The sequence below is a fragment of the Centroberyx affinis genome, unplaced genomic scaffold (genome assembly GCF_046629955.1).
Source record: "Centroberyx affinis isolate AG114_WGS23_722 - 3 ecotype Tasmania unplaced genomic scaffold, CSIRO-AGI_Caff_v1 ptg004184l_1, whole genome shotgun sequence".
NCBI classification, from domain to species: domain Eukaryota; kingdom Metazoa; phylum Chordata; class Actinopteri; order Beryciformes; family Berycidae; genus Centroberyx; species Centroberyx affinis.
This window is the reverse complement of record NW_027281937.1, coordinates 86,879-106,649: the sequence shown is the minus strand read 5'-3', so window position 1 is coordinate 106,649 and position 19,771 is coordinate 86,879. Positions and strand designations below refer to the sequence as shown.

Here is a 19,771-nt window from a genome sequence, read left to right as displayed (position 1 = left end):
TAATGATGGCATGTGCTCAAGATAATCGGCTCATTCATTATGCTGCCTCAAATTAAAATTCAGTGATGCAAGACAAAAGATACCCACTGAGGTTTGACAACTTGGCTCATGATCACATGCAATCACAATCATCCCTGATAGACAGAACCTGATCTCAAAAACCTCGAACAAAACGGCTTTCTCTTTTGTTTATGTATCAATGTGCGCATCTGTTAGGAGAGATTAGACAGCAGCCAATAAACACACTGTGTCTGCATCATACTTTCTTCTAATCAACAAAAAAGAATCAAAGTGGATTTTTAATATGCTGAGGTGAGTCAGTGGGAGCTTGGGTGAAAAGTGTCGTGGGTGGAAAAAAACAAAAAGAAAAGGTCTGGCAGTTGTGGACTGAGTAGAATTGATTTTCCTGCATGCACACGCACACACACACACACACAGCTATAAGTGGAGGTAATTGCACAAACCTCATTCAAGCTTTGGAAGGCGGAGTGGCAAAACCAAGAGAATTGTGAACTCAAACATAATACCAAAAATCTGCATCACCCAAAGACTAGATTCTGCTTGACAGTGGTTTATGGTTGCACACCATAATGGGTTCCAGCAGTTCCAGCTAACCATAACCCAACGCAACATGCACTTCTTCTCCTGTATCATCAACTCTCAACCTAGACCACATTCTGCTACATGTAATCCTCTCTGGTCAAGAGGAATGTGAGAACTCCGATACTCACTGTGGGTCCCTGTGGTCCTGTTGGTCCGATCTCTCCTCGGTCGCCCTACAAAACACAAAGAGTGTTTGGTATTTCGGCCTTGAGTATCGGAAAGATATTTATTGTACTCTTCACAGTAGAAAACATAATTTTTTCCCATTTGTCCTCAAAAAGCAGATACTAGAGTTTGGCATCACACCCAGAATTCACCAGAACCTGCACCAGTGACACACATACACACACACACACACAGACACACACACACACACACACCCCGCAGGCTTTCATTCAGATGTGAGGCCAATCATATTCCAAAACCTATTTGACTGACTTACAGCTGAATGAAACTGACTTTTTCACATCAACGTATTAATTATACAGTGACTATTTTCATCTTAACGGAGGCAAGAGAGATAAAATGAGCTCACCTTGTCCCCTTGCTCCCCTTTCAGTCCCTTCTTTCCCTGCAGAAGAAAATAAAACACTGACTCTGAATCCTTTCATCACTGATAGTTTGGTTTGTCTCATTAGACTGAACTGGGATTAAATCGTATGCATTTGATTGAGGGTAAAATACGCAGGATCTCATTGCCAGCTATTGAAGATACTGGAGATAATGATCGAGTGACACACCCGAGGTCCGATGATTCCTTGGATGCCCTGATCTCCAGTGTCACCCTGGAAAAATAAACAGCATAAAAAACAGCATTTTATAAATAGATATCAGGGTTTTGCATTAAAAAAACCCCATTGATGATCACATTCAAAAGACAGTAAATAGACTTCCGTATGTTCAAAGATATTTTTCTTGCATATTTTCTTGTTTTGTTTATTCAAGTGAAGTTTGGTGGTGATTACCTTTGGGCCTATTGGTCCTGATAAGCCTATATTTCCCTGCAAAACAAAAGTTCAAACATTGAAACAAGAAAAAAATAAAGATTTTGTCCTAAAGCATCCAAAAATACAATCATGTTTCACAGTCAAAATCTGCCAGAATTTGCTTGTGTTATCCTTATTATTTTGGACACTTAAGTTGAAAACAGAACCATGTATGTGATTTTGGCAATTTTTTGGGGAGTATATTTTCAGTTTCAGATGTGTTGGCACTACTGTGAATCCAAGCTCACTGAGGTGCAGAAGCTTAAACAAACACTTTGATTCTACTAATTTAGCCTCCCATTCATTGTCAGTGGAGCAATTCCACAAAGTCTCTCTTGACGGCATCGCAGCCTGGGGTCCTGGTTGGTCCATTCTAATAGGAATAACATTGCAAAATTCCTTTTTGCATGGTGGATTTTCCCTTTCAAGTTCATGTTGATGTACCTTCTCTCCTGGCTCTCCACGGGGACCTTGAACACCTTGTATACCAACTCCTTCTTCACCCTGAGAAAAGGCATCAATTACACACATACATTACATACATACATCACATTCACATACTTTCAGTGTACCTTGTAAAAGTTATAATTTCCTGATCAATAAAAGACAATTTTACCTTCTCTCCCTTCTGTCCTGGTGTTCCTGGCACCCCATCAATGCCGATGGGCCCGGGTAAACCTGCAATACCCTAGTTTTCATGCATGAGTGGGAGAGAAAGAGTGAGTCAGATCACAGTTCAAAATATGTAAACGCATTTGTTTTAGAGCCAAAGGCAAAGTTGTGTGACCATAGTATTTTTAAACACTTGTGAACAGTTTTTAATTTGTGTTTCTCAATGTCTTTTGCCATTCATGACAATTTAAACTTTTACAACTTTTAGACAATTTAAACAAACAATCAGTGAGTATGCACTTACATCTTTTCCCTGGTCTCCTTTGTCTCCTTTCACCCCCTGCTTCCCACGTAAACCCTTACAAACATAATGAATGTATTATCAATAAAAAGAAACGATGCATGTTTCACAAATAAATAATAAATATTGACTCAGTGGCTTCAAATGCAGGATTTCTATGCAAGCAGAAAAATTAAACCAATAATTCTGAACATGGTTGTTCTGTTGGAATCTGCAGTTTGAAATGTTTGCTGGCAGTTAGGTAGACTAAGTCAAGTCAAGCCAAGTCAAGATTATTTATATAGCCCTTTATCTCAAGCATGTCTCTAACTAACATTCTAGTGGATTGAAGCCATCCAATCCTTTGATGCGCTGCAACCTTTGGAACAGATTAATGAAGGGATTCAAACAAGCCTGACACTTACTTTAGCCCCGGGCTCCCCGGCTTCTCCCTGCAAAGTACAGAGTAAAAATAGTAAAAACAATTCTGTTAGTCTACGAGTACTATCAAAACATGTTTAAATCACACACACTGAATGGGTTGGCTTGACATGATGCAATATGATGGTACTGGTATTATGATACAGTGCAATATTAACTGTGAGGTGTCACTATGCTGTTAAAGTGGTCGCCAATGCATAGAAGAGATCACAGCTTATAAAGTATGCTGCTTTTATGATTAGTTTGAATGTTGAACTACATCCATGTTACCTTGACAGAAATCCCTGGTGAGCCCGATGGACCTGGCTGACCAGGCAGGCCTGGAGCTCCAGAGACCCCCGGTACACCAGGAGGTCCTTGGGGACCCTGTGACACAGAGTGAATAATATGTGACTTATCCAAAAGTTAACTGTTGAAAGAGCTCTTGATATGGCTTTTTTGAGGACTCACTGAAGATCCCGGTTCTCCTTTTCGTCCAGGGATGAAACCAGCTTCTGTTCCCCCGATAACATATCCAGGCTCTCCCTGTGGGGAGAAGACAAAAGCTCATTCAAACTAGGACAACTGTACATACACCTGGATATGGTCCATCTCCTTTAATCCTTTTCCAGAAAGTAGATTATTCTCGTGAGACAAGGGGAGTAGCTATGTCAAGAAACCCACCGCTTGGTGTGCACAGTTCCAAGCAGACATCAAGCAATCTAAAGTCATTTCACCGGACTTTTATACAAGTTCATTACATGTGGTCAGACTTACTCTCTCTCCTCTCTGTCCTTTTGGACCAGTGTTTCCAGGAAGGCCCTGCCATTGAAAAAGAGACATGAAAGTGATCATAATATTAATTCATATACATTATTATAAAATTTACATAATTGTAATTCTGATATATGTGGAGGACATGAAAAAGTTCAATGGTAAATATAAACGCCCACCTCCTGTCTGACTTTGGAAGACAAAAAATGTAGGATTGTTTGCTAAATCTAATGAATAGATAAATTATTCTACCTTCTTTTAGCTTTCTTTTCTAGTGACTCAAATACAGGATATTGTGGTTACACCATATGCACCTAAGGCAACTGAACCATCAGGAAGCCCCATAAGAGATAAATTGTTTTATAGTTTTGATCTTACCATGTCCCCTGGAACACCTGGAGTGCCCTGAAAGAAATGATGTTTGTTATTTTCACAACTGAATCAAATAAACCTTAACCAGGTCAGTTTGAAGTTTTTCTTTGTTTATTTCGTTACCCGTTGGCCGGCAGAACCTGGGGGTCCAGTTCTCCCTGGTCGCCCAGGCAACCCAGGAATACCATCTGTTCCGGGAAGTCCCTGTCAAATAAAGAAATTATGGTCTGTGCCAGAAAATAAAATAACAATAGACAAAAAAACCAAAGGCACACACAAATCACTGTGGGGTTCTTAGATTGAATACCATAAACCAAGGCATGGTGACTTTCATATTTCACATCATCATCTATGGGTCTCTCATCGAATTAAAAGAGAATAAGAAATACACCCCAGACTGTGCCATCTGACACATTAAACAAGTGTTTATCCAAACCTCAGACCTCCAAACTAATTAGTCGACTGAATAGGCATTAATGAGCAAAAAGCGTAGGAATATGAAATATATTGAAACAAAGCCCAACCCTCTCCACCACCAAGACTCCTCATCCATGATTGCAGTGAAAAACAGGAAAAACTCAGGGAGAACAGAGTTGAAGAAAACAACCAGCCACCACCTGGTAGACTTCCATTTGAAACACATTTTTATATCGGTGAAGCAAATATAAACTTTTTTATATTTTTGTAGCCTGTAATGATGTTAGCCATGTGGCTTTTTGCATATGTGACTGTCGACCACAATGGTGGTGGTGGTGGTGGCGTGTGTGTGTGTGTGTGTGTGTGTGTTGTTTCTTACCCTCTCTCCCTTCTCTCCTTTGGAAGAGCTGAAAGGATCATACTCTCCAGAGCTTTGCTTAAATCTCTGCATACACACAAAGAAGACCACTGGTTATTTCTAAAAAGTGATATTTTTTACTGTTGTGTTTATTGACATCAAACTTTCTTCAGTCAAACGTTTATGCTGTGCAATTCGCCAAGGTCACTAGCTTTAGGTTTCATACTAATTAATTTGTAAACAACATTCATTCAATCCAATTCTATGTTTCATAATGACATTTATTGGAATTAATAGCCATGAGTGCATTCATGCACAATGATCTGAGGGGAAATGTCCTTGCAGGAATACATTCATTCAGTTCATAGGTTCTAGAAAAAAAACAATGCTTGAACATACCAGTCCTCCAAGACCAAAACCATCTCCCTAGACAAAGAAAATGAGAGAAGGAGAAAGTGTGTGTGAGAGGGTGACTCATGTCTACATGAATCTCTAAATCAATTTAATCTTTAACAGGGATTCATTTGACTCACCTTTGCACCTTTCTGGCCCTGGAAGTATAAAGCAAATGACAACAGATTAACAAAGAGAAGAAGCCATTAATCACTTTAACATTAATCTGTGTTTGAGAAGTTCAGATAAATGTCAGCATATATTAACGAAGTTTAAACCAGGATGTAGGCTTGGGCTGGCGTGAGAATTTAAAAACCAGTCTGGTATCCATCAAAATGCTAAAACCAGTAACACTGACTTTTAACCACAAGAGGGTGGGTGCACTGCACTTGCATGTTAATGCAGTATGTACAGGCAAGTTAAACGCGTGTCACACAGATAGTCATGACATCATGGTGCTGGGACGAAATCTGAACACAGACTTACTGCTCGGTACCATCAAAATTGTCGCAAATAGGATAACAGCTATGATGAAAAATGCATTTTCACATAACATTAAGTAGGTAGAGTGTAGACATTATCATGTGGTTATGTGCCTATTCAAACTGCACATGCCCCCTCAGATATTTGACATTTCTCAGATATTTTTTGTTGTTTTCATTTGTTGTATTTAGTCACAGTAATTCAGATTGTGCCAGCACCAAAAGAGAGAGCCATATTTTAAAATGCTGCCGGCAATAACTATGTTAACATCTATGTTCCCTACTGATGAGAAAACTGGTGATATGGTGATGATAGTGATGATGAAGGTGATGAGGAGGAAGAGGTGGATGAAAATAAGCAAAATGATGTGTCTGAAGAGGGAACCCACCTTAACACACTGGGAGGGGCAGGGACCCTCGGGCTTCAGCAGCTCCTCTGGGTCTTCAGTAGGAGTGTCCAACTGAGCAGACTAAGAAAATAGAATTAATTATGTCAAATACATACAATAAAGTAATATAAAAACAACTAACTGACATGTAAATCATACAAGTCAAGCAATATATATGATGTCAACTGAGGAGTAATGTTCCAGCTTTGTGTTTGAAACATTTCTCAATATAATAAGAAGGAAATCATCAGACAGATTATCAGATGTAAAACAAGACTCTGGATTTTTCACGAAACCCCAAACTATCTCCCTGTTTAAACTTTAGTGTTTTTTCCCACCTCATCATGTAATTTGAACTCGGAGAGGAGCGCCGCACTACAGATGTTATTGATGAATTCTCTCTCTATCGAAGGGAAATCATCAAAGGTCTGGGAGTAGAAGATATTCTTGTAGCTGGTTGGAGATGCGATCTTCTTCAGCTCCTCAAGGTCTGCATTAGCTACTCCAACTGCCAGAACACTAACCCCTAATGAAAAAGAGAGATTAAAAACAAGACAATCCCAACTGAATATTCTGGTATGTGGAATCTTATCTGTCGCACATTTGTGATAAAATGAAAGGACACTTAAATCCTCTTCAAAATTCACTTTCATCAATTTTAGGTAAAACTAGTCATTGGTAACAGTCTTTAGGATCCCTTTAGGCAGAACTGACCCAGAGCACGTGCAATCCTGGAGGGTGGCACCACATCATCCTGGGCCCTGCCATCTGTGATCAGAACCACAACATGGGCCACATCCTGCCTCATCCCCAGAGACTCCTGGAACAGCTCCTGCAGCACATAGCTGATGCCTTTTCCTGGAGGTAAATAGCAGTATTGTCAGCAAAGAAGATGACTTTTGAGATTTACTCTGATTAGGGGTGATAGAATAAGTTAGCTTTCCTGTACAATGCTGTATGGTGTTAGTGGATATGTGTGAAGAGGTGTGAGCAGTGTTTGTGTGTGTGTGTGTGCTTGTCAGTAACCTGTTTTGGTGTTGCCCCCTCTGTAGCGTAGCCCTCTGAGCGCCCTGAGCACAGAGTTTCTGTCTTTGTAGTCGCTCAGACGGATTTCGATGCGAGGCTCATCACTGTAGTGAACCACAGCTATCTGAGGGAGGAGAGATGGGAGAAAATGCAGATTACACAATAATCTAGACAGTTCTTTCCATACACATGCTCTCTGTATAGACTGATGTGGAATCCTCCTGCCACACTAAACAAACAGCTGGTACAAGAGTAGACATAGAAAGCTTCATACTGACACACTGACCTGTGCTCCCTGAGGACCAACAACAGGGAAATAAGTGGCCACCCGGAATATGAAGTCTTTCATCTTGGCAAAGTTATTAGCGCCGATGCTCGAGGACTCATCCACCAAGAATACTATGTCTGCTTTGGTCTTACCACACACTGACAAAACACACACACATACACACAACTTTAAATATATAGATATTCACCACCTTGATAAGCAAGAAAACATATAGAGGAAATGCTCTGCTTATTTATGTAAAAACTGTTAATAAAACACACTGTATTTTCTAATCAGCTTGCAGCATATACACATAGTTTATTCTAAAACTTAAGCAATATACACATCAGCCATAAACTACCAAGTCAGCTCTCTAAAATACCTGGTCCTGGTGGGGCAGTGGTCTCTCTGTTGACAGTAGACAGTCCTCTGGTTGAAGTGGTTAATCGGACAGCAGTGGCTGCCGTTTTGTCTACGGTGGCACTTGTTTTGCCTGAAGGCTTCTTGGTGGTGATGGTTTTGGTGGGGGGCTTAGCCATGGGGTTGCGGGTGCTCCTGGTGGGGTTGTGAGCGATGGTGGTGGTGTTGCTGATGGTGGAGGTCTGTGAGGCGGTGGTGATGCGAGGCGGGTGGGGGGCCACTGTGGCCGGCACAGACTGGACTGGCACCAAGACAGGGTCCTTCGACACTGACATACACAAAGACGTAATGTAGCTGATCAAAAATGTACACTTGTTCTGGACATACATACAGTATGGAAAGGTTGATTATATTAGATGATTAGGTTAGATTAGATTAGATTAGATTAGATTAGATTAGATTAAACTTCAGATCCCTGAATACATGAATTTACAGCACATGTACATGTGTGAAATCACAGCAGCAAAACATACTGATATGAAAATAATGAATGAAAAGTATGTATGCTACGAAAATATGACAATACATGCAAGTACATGTATACATACAGTACAAGATGAGAGTAAATGAAAACAAAGATATGTCCAATGAAAGTCTCATAATTTATAATAACCATGAGTGCTACAGCTCTTTAACAACAGAGTAACTTGAAGACATTCACATTTCATGCCATTCTACTAGGTGTATCAAAAGCCCCTTGACATGTCAATACATGTCAATTACACTGCTGTCAGTATTACTGTAAGATCGACATATTGTAGCATACAAGATAGAGACTTATGGATGTGAAGAGCTGATCAAATCATAAGTACTGTCTTACATATCCTCTTATAGACTGTGCTTATAGGTCCCTCCACTTCTCCATACAAGGGTCTGATGGTGAAAATGTAGGTTCTTCCATACAGCAGATCACTGATCTTATAGGAGGTGAAACCAGGGACCAGTGTCTCCGTTTTAGTCTCCAACTCTGAAAAGTGACACAGAAAATAACTTACTATAATACAGTACAGAGTAATTATTTCCATTGTTTGCCGGGGGTTGGATTTGACTGGCATTTCTTACGTAATCAACTTAATAAGAAACCATTCGTTTTCAGGACTGGTGAATAGGAAAATGTGTCTCGGTAATGAAATGTATTTCTGGATGATGAATGGATTTGGTGGTATTTAAATGAAAGGAAAGGAAATAATAGCATTGAAAGAGTGTGAACAGTCATCATTGGGTCATACTCTGAAAAAGAGCACAATTACAGGTATTATAAAAAATGGACTGACGTCACATTGATATTTAAACTTAGTGCGCAATATCAAATCAGACATTACTGCGTCAAGTTATGGCTCACTGCGCAATGGACTTAGAAACTGTGGAAGAAAATTCAACATATGTATTAACAGCTGAACTGGGGTCACCTCAGTATGTAAGGTTTCATGATGTATGGTCACCTCACTGTAACACCTGTGCAATAACTTACTATGCCAGAGGTCTTGTTGTCAGAGTGGCTCCTGGATGTCGCCGAGATGTCTATGGAAGCTCTAACTTAAGACATAACGTGTTGCTTTTACTCTACTTTGGTGACCTGTTCTAATGGCAGCACATTCTGTACGTCCTTGGAAGATACATGAGAAAATGTGTGTTTGTAACAACCTGCACGTGTAATACAGGCTGAATATTGGTTGTGATGGACCTTTCCCTTTCCAACAAAAGGGTGCTTATGCTAAGACCCAATACGCACTGCAATAACATGCGTTGTGCAACATATCCCCTGCAACACCTGGGGAACCCTGAAACAAATTACTACTGTTAGTGTCATACTTGGAACCTAATCAAATAAATATTGATCTTTCAAACACACACCGCCTGCAAACAAAGGGGTGCTTATGTAAGGGCCCAATACACATTGCAATAAAACGTATCCTGCAAAGTACAGGAATTAAATTCTAAAGGCTGAATAGTTGATTTAAGAATGACTGAAGGTTAACATAACGATAAATTACAGTTGATTAATGGTTGAGAATTTGTGGTGGTTGACCTCTGACCTGAGATGTGCCTCCAGGAGAGGAGGTATCCGGAGACGTCTGCCACACTAGTCCAGTTTAGAACAGCGCTGCTGTCTGTAGTGTTCAGAGCTGCAAAGCCGTTCACCTTAGGAAGATCCACTGAAACAGAAAACAATGACAGAAGTAAAATATGTGGAAGAATCAAACCAGAATTCAAGATAATTAGTTTGGCAGCCAACTCTATACTGCAACATTTCAAACCAAGGTTTGATTAACATTTATGGATGAATATGGAGAAGGTACAAGTCTGATGGAGAAAAGATGTCCGTGATGTCATTGGAGAGAAAGTTCATCTTGAGTATTGAAACTGGAGTAAGATAGTGCACTGAGAAAAAGAGGAAGCTATAGAAAGAAGGTCTCTTATACCAGTGGTCTCAACCTTTTTGGCTAGCAACCCCAATAAACAAAGTGATGCCTTCTAACGATTCCAACTTCGGCTTATAATACTGATGTGATACTGTATTGATCTTGATCCCCACAGGTAAATTCCCTTTTTGCTCGCCCTCCCCCAGCTACAGAGCAGCACCCCTGGAGCTGGCAGGGATTAAGAAGTTTGTTCAAGGACACTTCAGCAGGATGCTTGTCAACATGGGGGCTTGAGCCAGGTTCCTTCAGTTGAAGGTGGTCTCCCTACCAGTCCCCAGCACACTGCTGCATGTGTAAATATGGTAAATATTCAATAAGGCAAAAGAACATTTCTCACAATGATTAAAATCATTCAAAAATGTATTGCATTTCTTTTAAATGTGATTTTAATGCACTTTCACTTTTCTTCATCTTTTTAAATCAGGTAGTACTCACAGGTACGTGCAGTGACCAAGGCTGGGCTCCCCTCTCTGCTTCCCACCATGGAGGAAACCTGGATTTTATAAGCTGAGCTCTCCTGCAGGTTATGGATCGTGAAGGTGGCGGTGCCAGCCGATACCAGCTGGGACTTCACATCGCCCCCTAGAGGAGGGAGGGATAAAAAACAACGTGTAGAGATGAGAGAAAGAAAGCCAATCAGAACTGAGGGTGGGATCTATATATTTTATAATAGACAAGTAAGCAGGAAAAGATGGATTAGGTAGGAAACAGGATGTGTGTAGGTGTGTCTGAGTTTTACATTCATGCATAGACTGTACACACACATGATTGACTGTGTATGTGGTTCCTTACCCAGGAAGGGGCTCCAGGACACTTTGTATCCAGAAACCCCCGGTGTTTCCCTCCATGCCAGGGTGAAGGAGTTCACTCCTATGTCCACCACCTTCACCCCCCGCACCGCCTGGATCAGCTCTGAGTCTGAGACAGCAGCTGAGAAATACCACCACACATCCATGTCACGTAGATAGAACTGATGGTGACGTAATTTTTATCCTACTTTCATTTTATACCACAGTACTCAGAAGACTCATCACAAAGCATATCAAAATTCTAATACATTCAAATCATGACCCCTAAATTTGTTTTAGCAAATCAGAATTAAGGATGGGACACAGTCCAAAATTTCTCTCCATAGTCACCTAAAATAAATTTGTATTTTATCAAAGAAAGTGAATGAGAGTGAGTTGGCATGGAGTTTACCTCAAATATTTACACACTTTGTAATTTGTCAGTATAATAAACCGGTTTAACACATTGACTGACAGTGATGAAATGATAGCAGCCCTGCGGACTCAGACTCACAGACTAGGAGTGAAAACGACAGAGGCTGCGGTTAAAATGGGAAGACCAAAGTACATGACTTGTCAGTCAAACAAAGACACCATCAGTGTGCCAGAGAACAGGATGTACAGCTTCCCTGTCCCAACCCATTTAATTACAATATCAAGTCTGTCTGCTGTTGACAGCTGCACAGAGCTATTTTGATCTAAAAATGAATCATGATCAATGAAAAGTAAACTGTGAGACAGAGTGTATACAGTGTGTACTATACAGTATATATCCAAAAACCTGGCATCCAAAAATGTGTTTTAACAAATAACACAAACTGCTGCCACATGTTGATAACAGCCCCACTTCCTTCTGTACCTGTGAGCTGAGAGAGGGAGATTTCTGGTCCCTCTGTGTTGCCGTATACTGCGTGGATGCTGACTGTGTAGGTGGCTTCTGGGTTCAGATCTTCGATACGATGGAACAAAACACTACGGTCCAGGTAACGAGACTGAGGGCTACTGCCATCTAAAAACAATTACAATATCACACTCAATAACAATGAGTAGCTCCCACAATTCTTATCAAACGTTCTCCTGTCAGTGTTTAGACCGTAAGTCTTTGTAGACTTACAGTGAATGCTGAGTTCATCACAGGCTATAAAGACAAGAAATGAATGTTAAGGGTTTAATGGAGTGCAAACGTTTTCAGGCAACACCACAAATTGAAATTTAGTCAGGCAGGTTTATTGAAACATTGTGGTTCTCTTGTAATATGGGCGCCCAGCAGAAACAGGCCCCAAATGGTTCCCAATCGATAGCTGAAGAAATGCTGAGGCAGAGGAAAACCCAAGTCAAATACAGCACCTGTGTTCCAAGAGAGTTTGTATTCGGTGGCTCCAACGATGGGACTCCACTCCACATCTATGGAGTTGCTGGTGTAGGACGTCACCTTGAAGTTGGACACATAGCCCAAAGGAGCTGAAATGAAGGAAGGTGGAAGAGGGAGCATGAATAGCCTGTATTTGTTTTTTAAATACATATTTTTTGTGCCATTTATTTACTCAAGGCAGATGAAAGACAGAAGGAAAGAGGAATGACATGACAAGATTATGTACTGGATCCAACAAACACTGTACAACTACATAGTGTGTACATGAGCCTCTAGGACATTTCCAACCATCAACATTTTCACCACCAATCTTGCTTTCCTGTGTTTGTTGGTTAATATAGGCTATTTACTTTTGTAATCTCTATTTATCTTGGGTAATGTCATGCTTCACATTGCTGCCCAGTACAACCAGTCTGCTACTGGTATGATGTACTGTATTGTATTGTATTGTATTGTATCGCATCGTACCACAGTTTTTCTCTTAAGTCATTGTGAAGTGGTAAAAGCCATGTGAACTGACTCAAGGGACTGAATACAGATGATCTTTATTTCATCTAATTTGCAAGAAAGGAAACAACACACTGAATTATACTTTAATCTATAATCAAGTAGGATAATTAAGTTATGTGCCATAGAATTGAAGGAAACTATATTTTTGGGACAAAAACAGTCACAGTCCCATCACTTGCAGAGTAGCAGTAGTATTACTTTATCGATCCCACAGAGGAAAATTCCTCAATTACTGAAACACACTAATTTACTTCAAAGCCTCAGCTGCACTGCTGGTGTGAAGGAGACACATTGAGCATTGATACTCACATGTTCTGAAAGTAGCGGTGATACCAGGCCCCACGACAGATCCAAACAGCACATAGAGAGACAGGACGTACTCAGTGTCGTGGACTACGTTCTTCAGATGGTACTCTGTGGTGCTGCCATTCAGAGCCAGCTGCCTGGGACGGTCCCGACCCACAAACTCTGAAAATTATATTAATGTTAACAATACAGTGACAGACTTGTAGAATGCCCTCACCTCCACTGTGTCTATCCTATACTGTTTTAGAACCACAGCAACTTGAAAGTTTAAGTGGGTTATTTACTGTATAATGGCTATAGCTGTAAGTATGCCCCATTAATATTATTAAATTCCATTTTACAAAGGTGTGTCTGGTATATTTGTTGTTTTAACACTGATGAGTGAATCCAAACCAGATTCAACTGAAGCCCCAGTTAGTTTTACTTGGTACACTGATAAGCTGAATCCAGGTAAATTATCATTTTCCCTTATTGATTTCCCATATTAAATCCATACCAATCACAAATGAGGAGATGGAGACAAAAAGAAGCAGACGAGTTACAGAAGGATTTTTAAGCTTTAAGACAATTGAGATGTGGATTGTGCAAAAGGGGCTGCAACTCAATATCAGAAAGATGTTCCTAACATTTTGTACATTCAGTGTAGATTTACATTTTACGATTATTACATTTTAGGCATCTGTCTCATGGTCTTGTCCAAAGAGAGCCTTACAATGAGTGCAACAGTAGAGTAACCTTAAATTATAAGCAACTAGATGCTATATGCAGCTAGATGATACTAGAACTGGGTAAACATTGCTCTGAGCTGTTGCTTACTGCCCCTTGAAATCTGTTGTTTAAAAGCATTTCTGCAAGGCAACTAATAACATTCTAGTGTGAAAAATGGTTTTAAGACCAAGCACTTAAAAAGAACTAAATTCAATCTATTGCATAACCATATTAGTTCTCACTGATTCCTTGCCATTTCCTTAAAGGCTAATTCAAATAGGGAAAGATGTCGTCATCTTTTATTTTTGCACTAGACTTCAACACCTGATGCTGAGCTTCGTAAGTGCAAATATAATTAGCATGAGTAGCTATATTTAAAAAAGGCAACCAATTTGCGTAGCTTGCGTAGCAAACTTCAATAGAAAAAAACAGACACATTATCCATCTCAACATAAAAGATCAAAACCTCCTCATCTTTCACCCGATTATCCCCCACAATCCTGCTGTTCCTGTCAACTCTGGCTCAGCATCAGAGGCCCTTCCTCTCATTAAAGCAGACAGCATCCTTCTTCCTCCTTCCCTTCATTTGTCTTTCATCAGAGCGGGTGCCCATGCTACCTGTCACATCCCCCTGGCAGACTGGCAGGGTGGGTGTGTCCGTTGTAAAACAGTGGCATTTCAAAAGCTTGTGTTGGAGTCAGTCTGTCACTGTCACTAAAAAAAACCCTGTGCACAGGCACGCACACATTTAAATGATTTATTTAAGTCCATATAAATACAAGCATACAAAGGACATAAACAGGATTATTTATGTGACAAATTAGGAGTCACATAAGTGCCTAATTAGCAACCACATTGATGAGCGCTCGTTTGTAGGCAACTCTGATCACCGAAACTAGACACATTGTCCAAACTAGTCTCCAAAATATCATTTTGCACATGACCACATTTACGGTGGCAGTTATGATGGGTGTGTGTTCAGATCACACGCACGCACACACACACACACACACACACACACACACACACACACACATAAGTAAATGTTCTTTCATTGTTCCGTACTCTTGCTGGAGGGGGGCATCATTGTGTGTTGACTATGTAAAGAAACTGTAAAATGTAGCAAATGTAGATGAGAGTCAATGTGTTGTCAGATCTAGTAGAGGGAGGACTGGACCATGTCAGTATATACTTATTCATATGTGTGTGTGCATGTGTGAATATGCATGCTTGGGGGTGTGTGTGTCTGTCAGAGAGAGACAGAGATAAAATCACCTGCAGTGGGTCCCCAGGCCAGTCTGTAGCCAGTGGCTCCTGGGACACTGTTCCATGAGACGACAGCACTGCTGGTGCTCACAGCGGATACCTTCAGAGTCTGGACTGCACCGCTTTCCACTGACAGAGAGAGAGAGAGAGAGAGAGAGAGAGAGAGAGAGAGAGAGAGAGAGAGAGAGAGAGAGAGAGCGAGAGAGAGAGAAGGGAGAGAAAGGGGGGAGACACAGTGTGGCATCTTCAACTCCCCCTTAAACCACTCACACATATACAGTACAGGTGTTATATTTTTGTATTGTACTCACATGTCTTGGCTGTGGAGGTGGTGACGGGCCCCTCGATGTCTACGAAGATTGGGTTGATGGTGATGGTGTACTCCGAGCCTGGGTAGAGGCCCTGGATCATGTAGAAGTTATAGGTCTCCCCAAGGTTTACGTTCTCTATGTGGCCATCTAAGACGTGGAGAGAGGCACAGCCTTAGTCAATAATGGAAAAAATGGAATGCCATAAAATGATCCCTAGATAGATAGATAGATAGATAGATAGATAGATAGATAGATAGATAGATATTTTTTGGGGTCCCTGAAGGTTAGAGACCCTGAGTGTACTACAGCCCTACCACAGTACCTGGAGATGCCCACGTCAGGCGGTACCCTGTAGCGCCCTTAACTGATGCCCACCTTGCCTGGACTGTGTCTGTGGTGGCATTCTGGACCAGAAACTGCTGAACTGGTACCAGCTTTACTGTGGAACACACAAACACACACAATAACACATACACACACACACACACAAATTCATCAATTAATTTCATTATTATCCAGTTTATTGGCTGATTGTCGAAATGAATAATAGAGAAAGGTTATTTAGAAGATGATGCATCTGTTCTATTGACAAAGACAACACAGTGTAAACACAAATGGGTTAGGATAGGATATACTCATGAAAGAAACAAACTAACTTCAATTATATTTCCAACACAGGTTCTACAGATATTACTCTTACCATGAGACAGAGATAAACGAGAGGCTTATGCCACAGACTGAATAGTCACTGGTATGATTCTTTACTTGAACCATACCACCCTGGTGTGGATATACTATGGTACTACACCTTGGTATTTGTGATACTGCTATAGTGATATTTATTTATTTAATTGATCCCCATAGGGAAATTTTCTTTTCTCTTGCCCCCCTCCACAGGGAGGTCAAGAGGTCAGGGTCAGATACAGAACATCAGCCCTGGAGCTGGTAGGGGTTCAGTGTCTTGCTCAAGGACTCTTCAGCAGGGTGGATGGTTTCTGTCAAAGGGGCTTAAACCCGGGCCTTCCTGCTGCCTGTTAATGTACGTGTATGCAAATGAATGTAAATGTGATGCTTTGATCTTGATCTCTGCAAGAATCTGGTCCAGAAGAAGAGCCAAAGACAGACATGAAAGTAACAACGCACAGTATAGATACACAAAAAACTTACATGTTTTGCCTACTACAGACACCGGTTCGCTTGGTCCCTGGGGGTAGACGGCATAAATAGTGACAGTGTACTTCTTATCCTCTTCCAGGCTGTCAATCACATGAGAGGAGGTGTCTCCGGGAAGCAGCTGCTCGTAAGTAAATCCCGGTCTGTTGGCTGGAGTTCCATCATAAATCAGAAGGAATCAACACCAGGCGCTATACTTCTACATCAATTTGTTCCACTTGTGCTGATCACCATAAGTTAGATCAAGGATATGTAAAGCAACTGTGAATTCAATATGGAGCTCAATATAGTTATAATAATAATAATAAAACTAAGTCACTGTTTTACCTCCATGTAAGCAAGTGTTTTGAGAGGAGGTATAACATTCTTACAGAGACGAATATCTCAACAAAATACTTGACATTTTGTATACTGTAGGGATGGGACTATCTCACGATACGATTCAATATGTATAAGGTTCAAGATTCAATAGAACCACGATACGATGTAATGAATTAAAGTTCAATGACAACAAAGTCTGACTGAGCAGAATTATGTTTATTTCTGAAATCCTTCTAGCAATGGCATTGGCTTGCTAGAATGTAAACAACAAAACGTCTCGTTTGTGATTACTACAGCAGAATAAACTGGAGCTAATATCGCAATTAATTTTCCTGCCCCACGACACGTATTGTCACATTTTTGTATTGCGATATATTGAATTTCGATATATCATCCCATCCCTAGTTTTCTGCTATATGAAGTCCTGATAATAAAATGTGGCGTCAGCTGTGATGTCTACTGGTATTGAGGGATGTTAGCATACATCTGGGGATGAAGATCTTGAATCCGTTGAGCTTCCCTAAAGGAGGCGTCCAGGCGAGTCGAAGGGAGAACAGACCCTCCTCGATGACACGGAAGTTTGACACCTGGGGCAAAGGAGCTGAAGGACAGAGACATGATGCTCAAAAAGACGTACAGTGAAATTAAAAGAAGATGAAGGTTCAGTGTGTGTGAATGCAGCTGAGAATGATACTGTAAATGTGTGTGTGTCTTTATGCACAGAAATTGTAGAGGGTGTGTGCATTTTTACAGGCACCCACTTGTCTGTATGGTGACGGTAGCAGAGTCTCCTATGAGGCTGGGGTAGATGGCATAGACAGTGAGGGAGTAGTCTGTTTTAGGAGTCAGCTCCGTCACCAGCGCTGTGCCCACGTCTCCCTTCAGATCAATCTGTCACATACACAGAAGGCAGCAGAAAGAGAAGGGCTTGAATTGCATAGTGTGCGTGTGTGTGTGTGAGAGAGAGAAACAGGAAAAAAAAAACGTTTGATCAAGACAGTGATGAAGACAAAGAGTGAAAGAGAGAAATGCGTAGACAGAGAGGAGAGAATGAGACACTCTGCTGAAAAGTGTGCTTGAGGAAATATCCTGCCTTGAACAAATAAATATTCACATCAATTCCTGCATGAACAACAGCAGCGTCCTTATCCTTTGTTTATATTCCTGGACAAGCACAGCACCCCTTTCCCACTTGTATTTAGGTGATGTGGTACGTTATGTATTGTAACTTTACAGAAGATTTTTATTGTTTCTCTCGTGGTACTGTAAGAGAATTCACAAGTGTTTCTCTCTAGGGTTTGACTGCAGTGTTATATCATGGACACACACACACACACACACACACACACACACACACACACACACACAATGTGGCATCTGTGAGAGAGCACAGAAGCACACAACCCAAAGGTTTCCAATATGTTTTGCTTTTAAATTAAGTTTTCATTTTAGCATTCAACTTAGGTCTCTCCTGATTGAAATATTAAATTAACTCTGATGGGTGTGGACTTATATGAACATTGGCATAGTGTTGAATTTTACTGTCTCAGAGTACAATAAACACTGAGATTTTTTTCTGTGTAACCCTTTGTGTACAATTACTCATCTGCACCAATTAGAACATACTGTCAGTGGTGGAAAAAGTACTCAAATCCTTTATAAAAGTAGCAATACCATAATTCTGAGTTCAACACTATACCAGTGTTTACATACACTGAATGGGCAAAATATTGGGGACACTCTTTTCATGAAGTAGACTGATGAGGTGAATCCAAGTAAAAGCCATTATCCCTTATCGATTTCCGCTATTAAATCTATACCAACCACAAAGGAGGAGATGTAGATAAAGAGAAGCAGACGAGTTAGAGAAGGATTTTTGAGCTTTGAGACAAGTAAGATGTGGATTTTGCAAAAGGGCTGCAACTCAATATCAGGAAGATGTCCCTAACATGTTGTTCACTCAGTGTAAGTCCACACCAATCAGAGTTAACACTTTTAGATAGTTTTGAACAGCTGCCCTAAAGCCATATCAGCGACTGGACAGACACTCCAATCAACACTTGTCAGCTCCAAATAGTTGTCACTGTGAAAAACAACTTATTAATACTGAAAATATTGCTGTGTGTACACTCTCTTGTGTAAAGGTACCTCTCTACAGTAATTGTGCTGTTGGTGGAGGGAGGTGAGGCGTGAGTGAGTGAGTGAGTGAGTGAGTGAGTGAGTGAGTGAGTGAGTGAGTGAGTTACAGTTCATGAGTTCCTTCACATCTAAAAACACGCCGATGAATGTGAAGCCAAATATCCATGGCTTGTCATTGTGTGGGAGAATTAACACATGCTGTTATTACAGAGCTACACATACTGATGTTGAAAATGTAGAGTAAAAAACGTAAGATATTTAAATTATTGTACATTAGAAGTCAGTTTTATCATACAAAATAGGGCCGAAAGGGGAGGAGGCAATGTCTCCACATGTCTCTTTTTTGTGGATGTTTAGGCTAAATAAATAATTTCTGGTTTCTGGTTTCTGGTGAAGATCCAATTGTCAATATCCATAAGGCATATGTACAGGACCGACAGATATGCAAATCATGAAGTTGATCCCCGGGGGCAACTTGTGACATATATGCATTCAAACAGCAAGCTGCTCAGAAGCTCTCAGATGCTATGATCCCCATATCTGAATGGCTGTAAACATTTCTATTTAATGTATGTGAGACAGTTTGCATGTTATTTACTAAAAGAATACTTGTGGAAGTTGATCCTGATGTGCTTGTGGCAGAGTGTTGTACAG

At 40.6% G+C, this 19,771-nt stretch overlaps 1 protein-coding gene across 1 annotated transcript in view; it reads right to left on the bottom strand.

The window, feature by feature from the left end:
- The window catches only part of col7a1l (collagen type VII alpha 1-like), a 60,841-nt gene that overhangs the window by 27,315 nt on the left and 13,755 nt on the right, over nucleotides 1–19,771 (bottom strand). The window contains exons 7-41 of the mRNA XM_071542784.1: nucleotides 17,740–17,869; nucleotides 17,463–17,579; nucleotides 16,652–16,807; nucleotides 15,807–15,923; nucleotides 15,485–15,631; nucleotides 15,183–15,302; nucleotides 13,203–13,361; nucleotides 12,359–12,472; nucleotides 11,871–12,020; nucleotides 11,016–11,153; nucleotides 10,659–10,805; nucleotides 9,837–9,956; nucleotides 8,621–8,767; nucleotides 7,763–8,068; nucleotides 7,399–7,538; nucleotides 7,113–7,236; nucleotides 6,801–6,944; nucleotides 6,425–6,612; nucleotides 6,087–6,167; nucleotides 5,356–5,373; nucleotides 5,222–5,248; nucleotides 4,844–4,909; nucleotides 4,171–4,251; nucleotides 4,054–4,080; nucleotides 3,679–3,723; nucleotides 3,373–3,447; nucleotides 3,193–3,288; nucleotides 2,907–2,933; nucleotides 2,506–2,559; nucleotides 2,206–2,277; nucleotides 2,034–2,093; nucleotides 1,569–1,604; nucleotides 1,344–1,388; nucleotides 1,139–1,174; nucleotides 732–776 (exon numbers count right to left, since the gene is read on the bottom strand). Of these exons, the coding sequence (XP_071398885.1) occupies nucleotides 732–776; nucleotides 1,139–1,174; nucleotides 1,344–1,388; nucleotides 1,569–1,604; nucleotides 2,034–2,093; nucleotides 2,206–2,277; nucleotides 2,506–2,559; nucleotides 2,907–2,933; nucleotides 3,193–3,288; nucleotides 3,373–3,447; nucleotides 3,679–3,723; nucleotides 4,054–4,080; nucleotides 4,171–4,251; nucleotides 4,844–4,909; nucleotides 5,222–5,248; nucleotides 5,356–5,373; nucleotides 6,087–6,167; nucleotides 6,425–6,612; nucleotides 6,801–6,944; nucleotides 7,113–7,236; nucleotides 7,399–7,538; nucleotides 7,763–8,068; nucleotides 8,621–8,767; nucleotides 9,837–9,956; nucleotides 10,659–10,805; nucleotides 11,016–11,153; nucleotides 11,871–12,020; nucleotides 12,359–12,472; nucleotides 13,203–13,361; nucleotides 15,183–15,302; nucleotides 15,485–15,631; nucleotides 15,807–15,923; nucleotides 16,652–16,807; nucleotides 17,463–17,579; nucleotides 17,740–17,869 (3,555 nt within the window). The remainder of the gene's footprint in view (nucleotides 1–731; nucleotides 777–1,138; nucleotides 1,175–1,343; nucleotides 1,389–1,568; nucleotides 1,605–2,033; nucleotides 2,094–2,205; nucleotides 2,278–2,505; nucleotides 2,560–2,906; nucleotides 2,934–3,192; nucleotides 3,289–3,372; nucleotides 3,448–3,678; nucleotides 3,724–4,053; nucleotides 4,081–4,170; nucleotides 4,252–4,843; nucleotides 4,910–5,221; nucleotides 5,249–5,355; nucleotides 5,374–6,086; nucleotides 6,168–6,424; nucleotides 6,613–6,800; nucleotides 6,945–7,112; nucleotides 7,237–7,398; nucleotides 7,539–7,762; nucleotides 8,069–8,620; nucleotides 8,768–9,836; nucleotides 9,957–10,658; nucleotides 10,806–11,015; nucleotides 11,154–11,870; nucleotides 12,021–12,358; nucleotides 12,473–13,202; nucleotides 13,362–15,182; nucleotides 15,303–15,484; nucleotides 15,632–15,806; nucleotides 15,924–16,651; nucleotides 16,808–17,462; nucleotides 17,580–17,739; nucleotides 17,870–19,771) is intronic.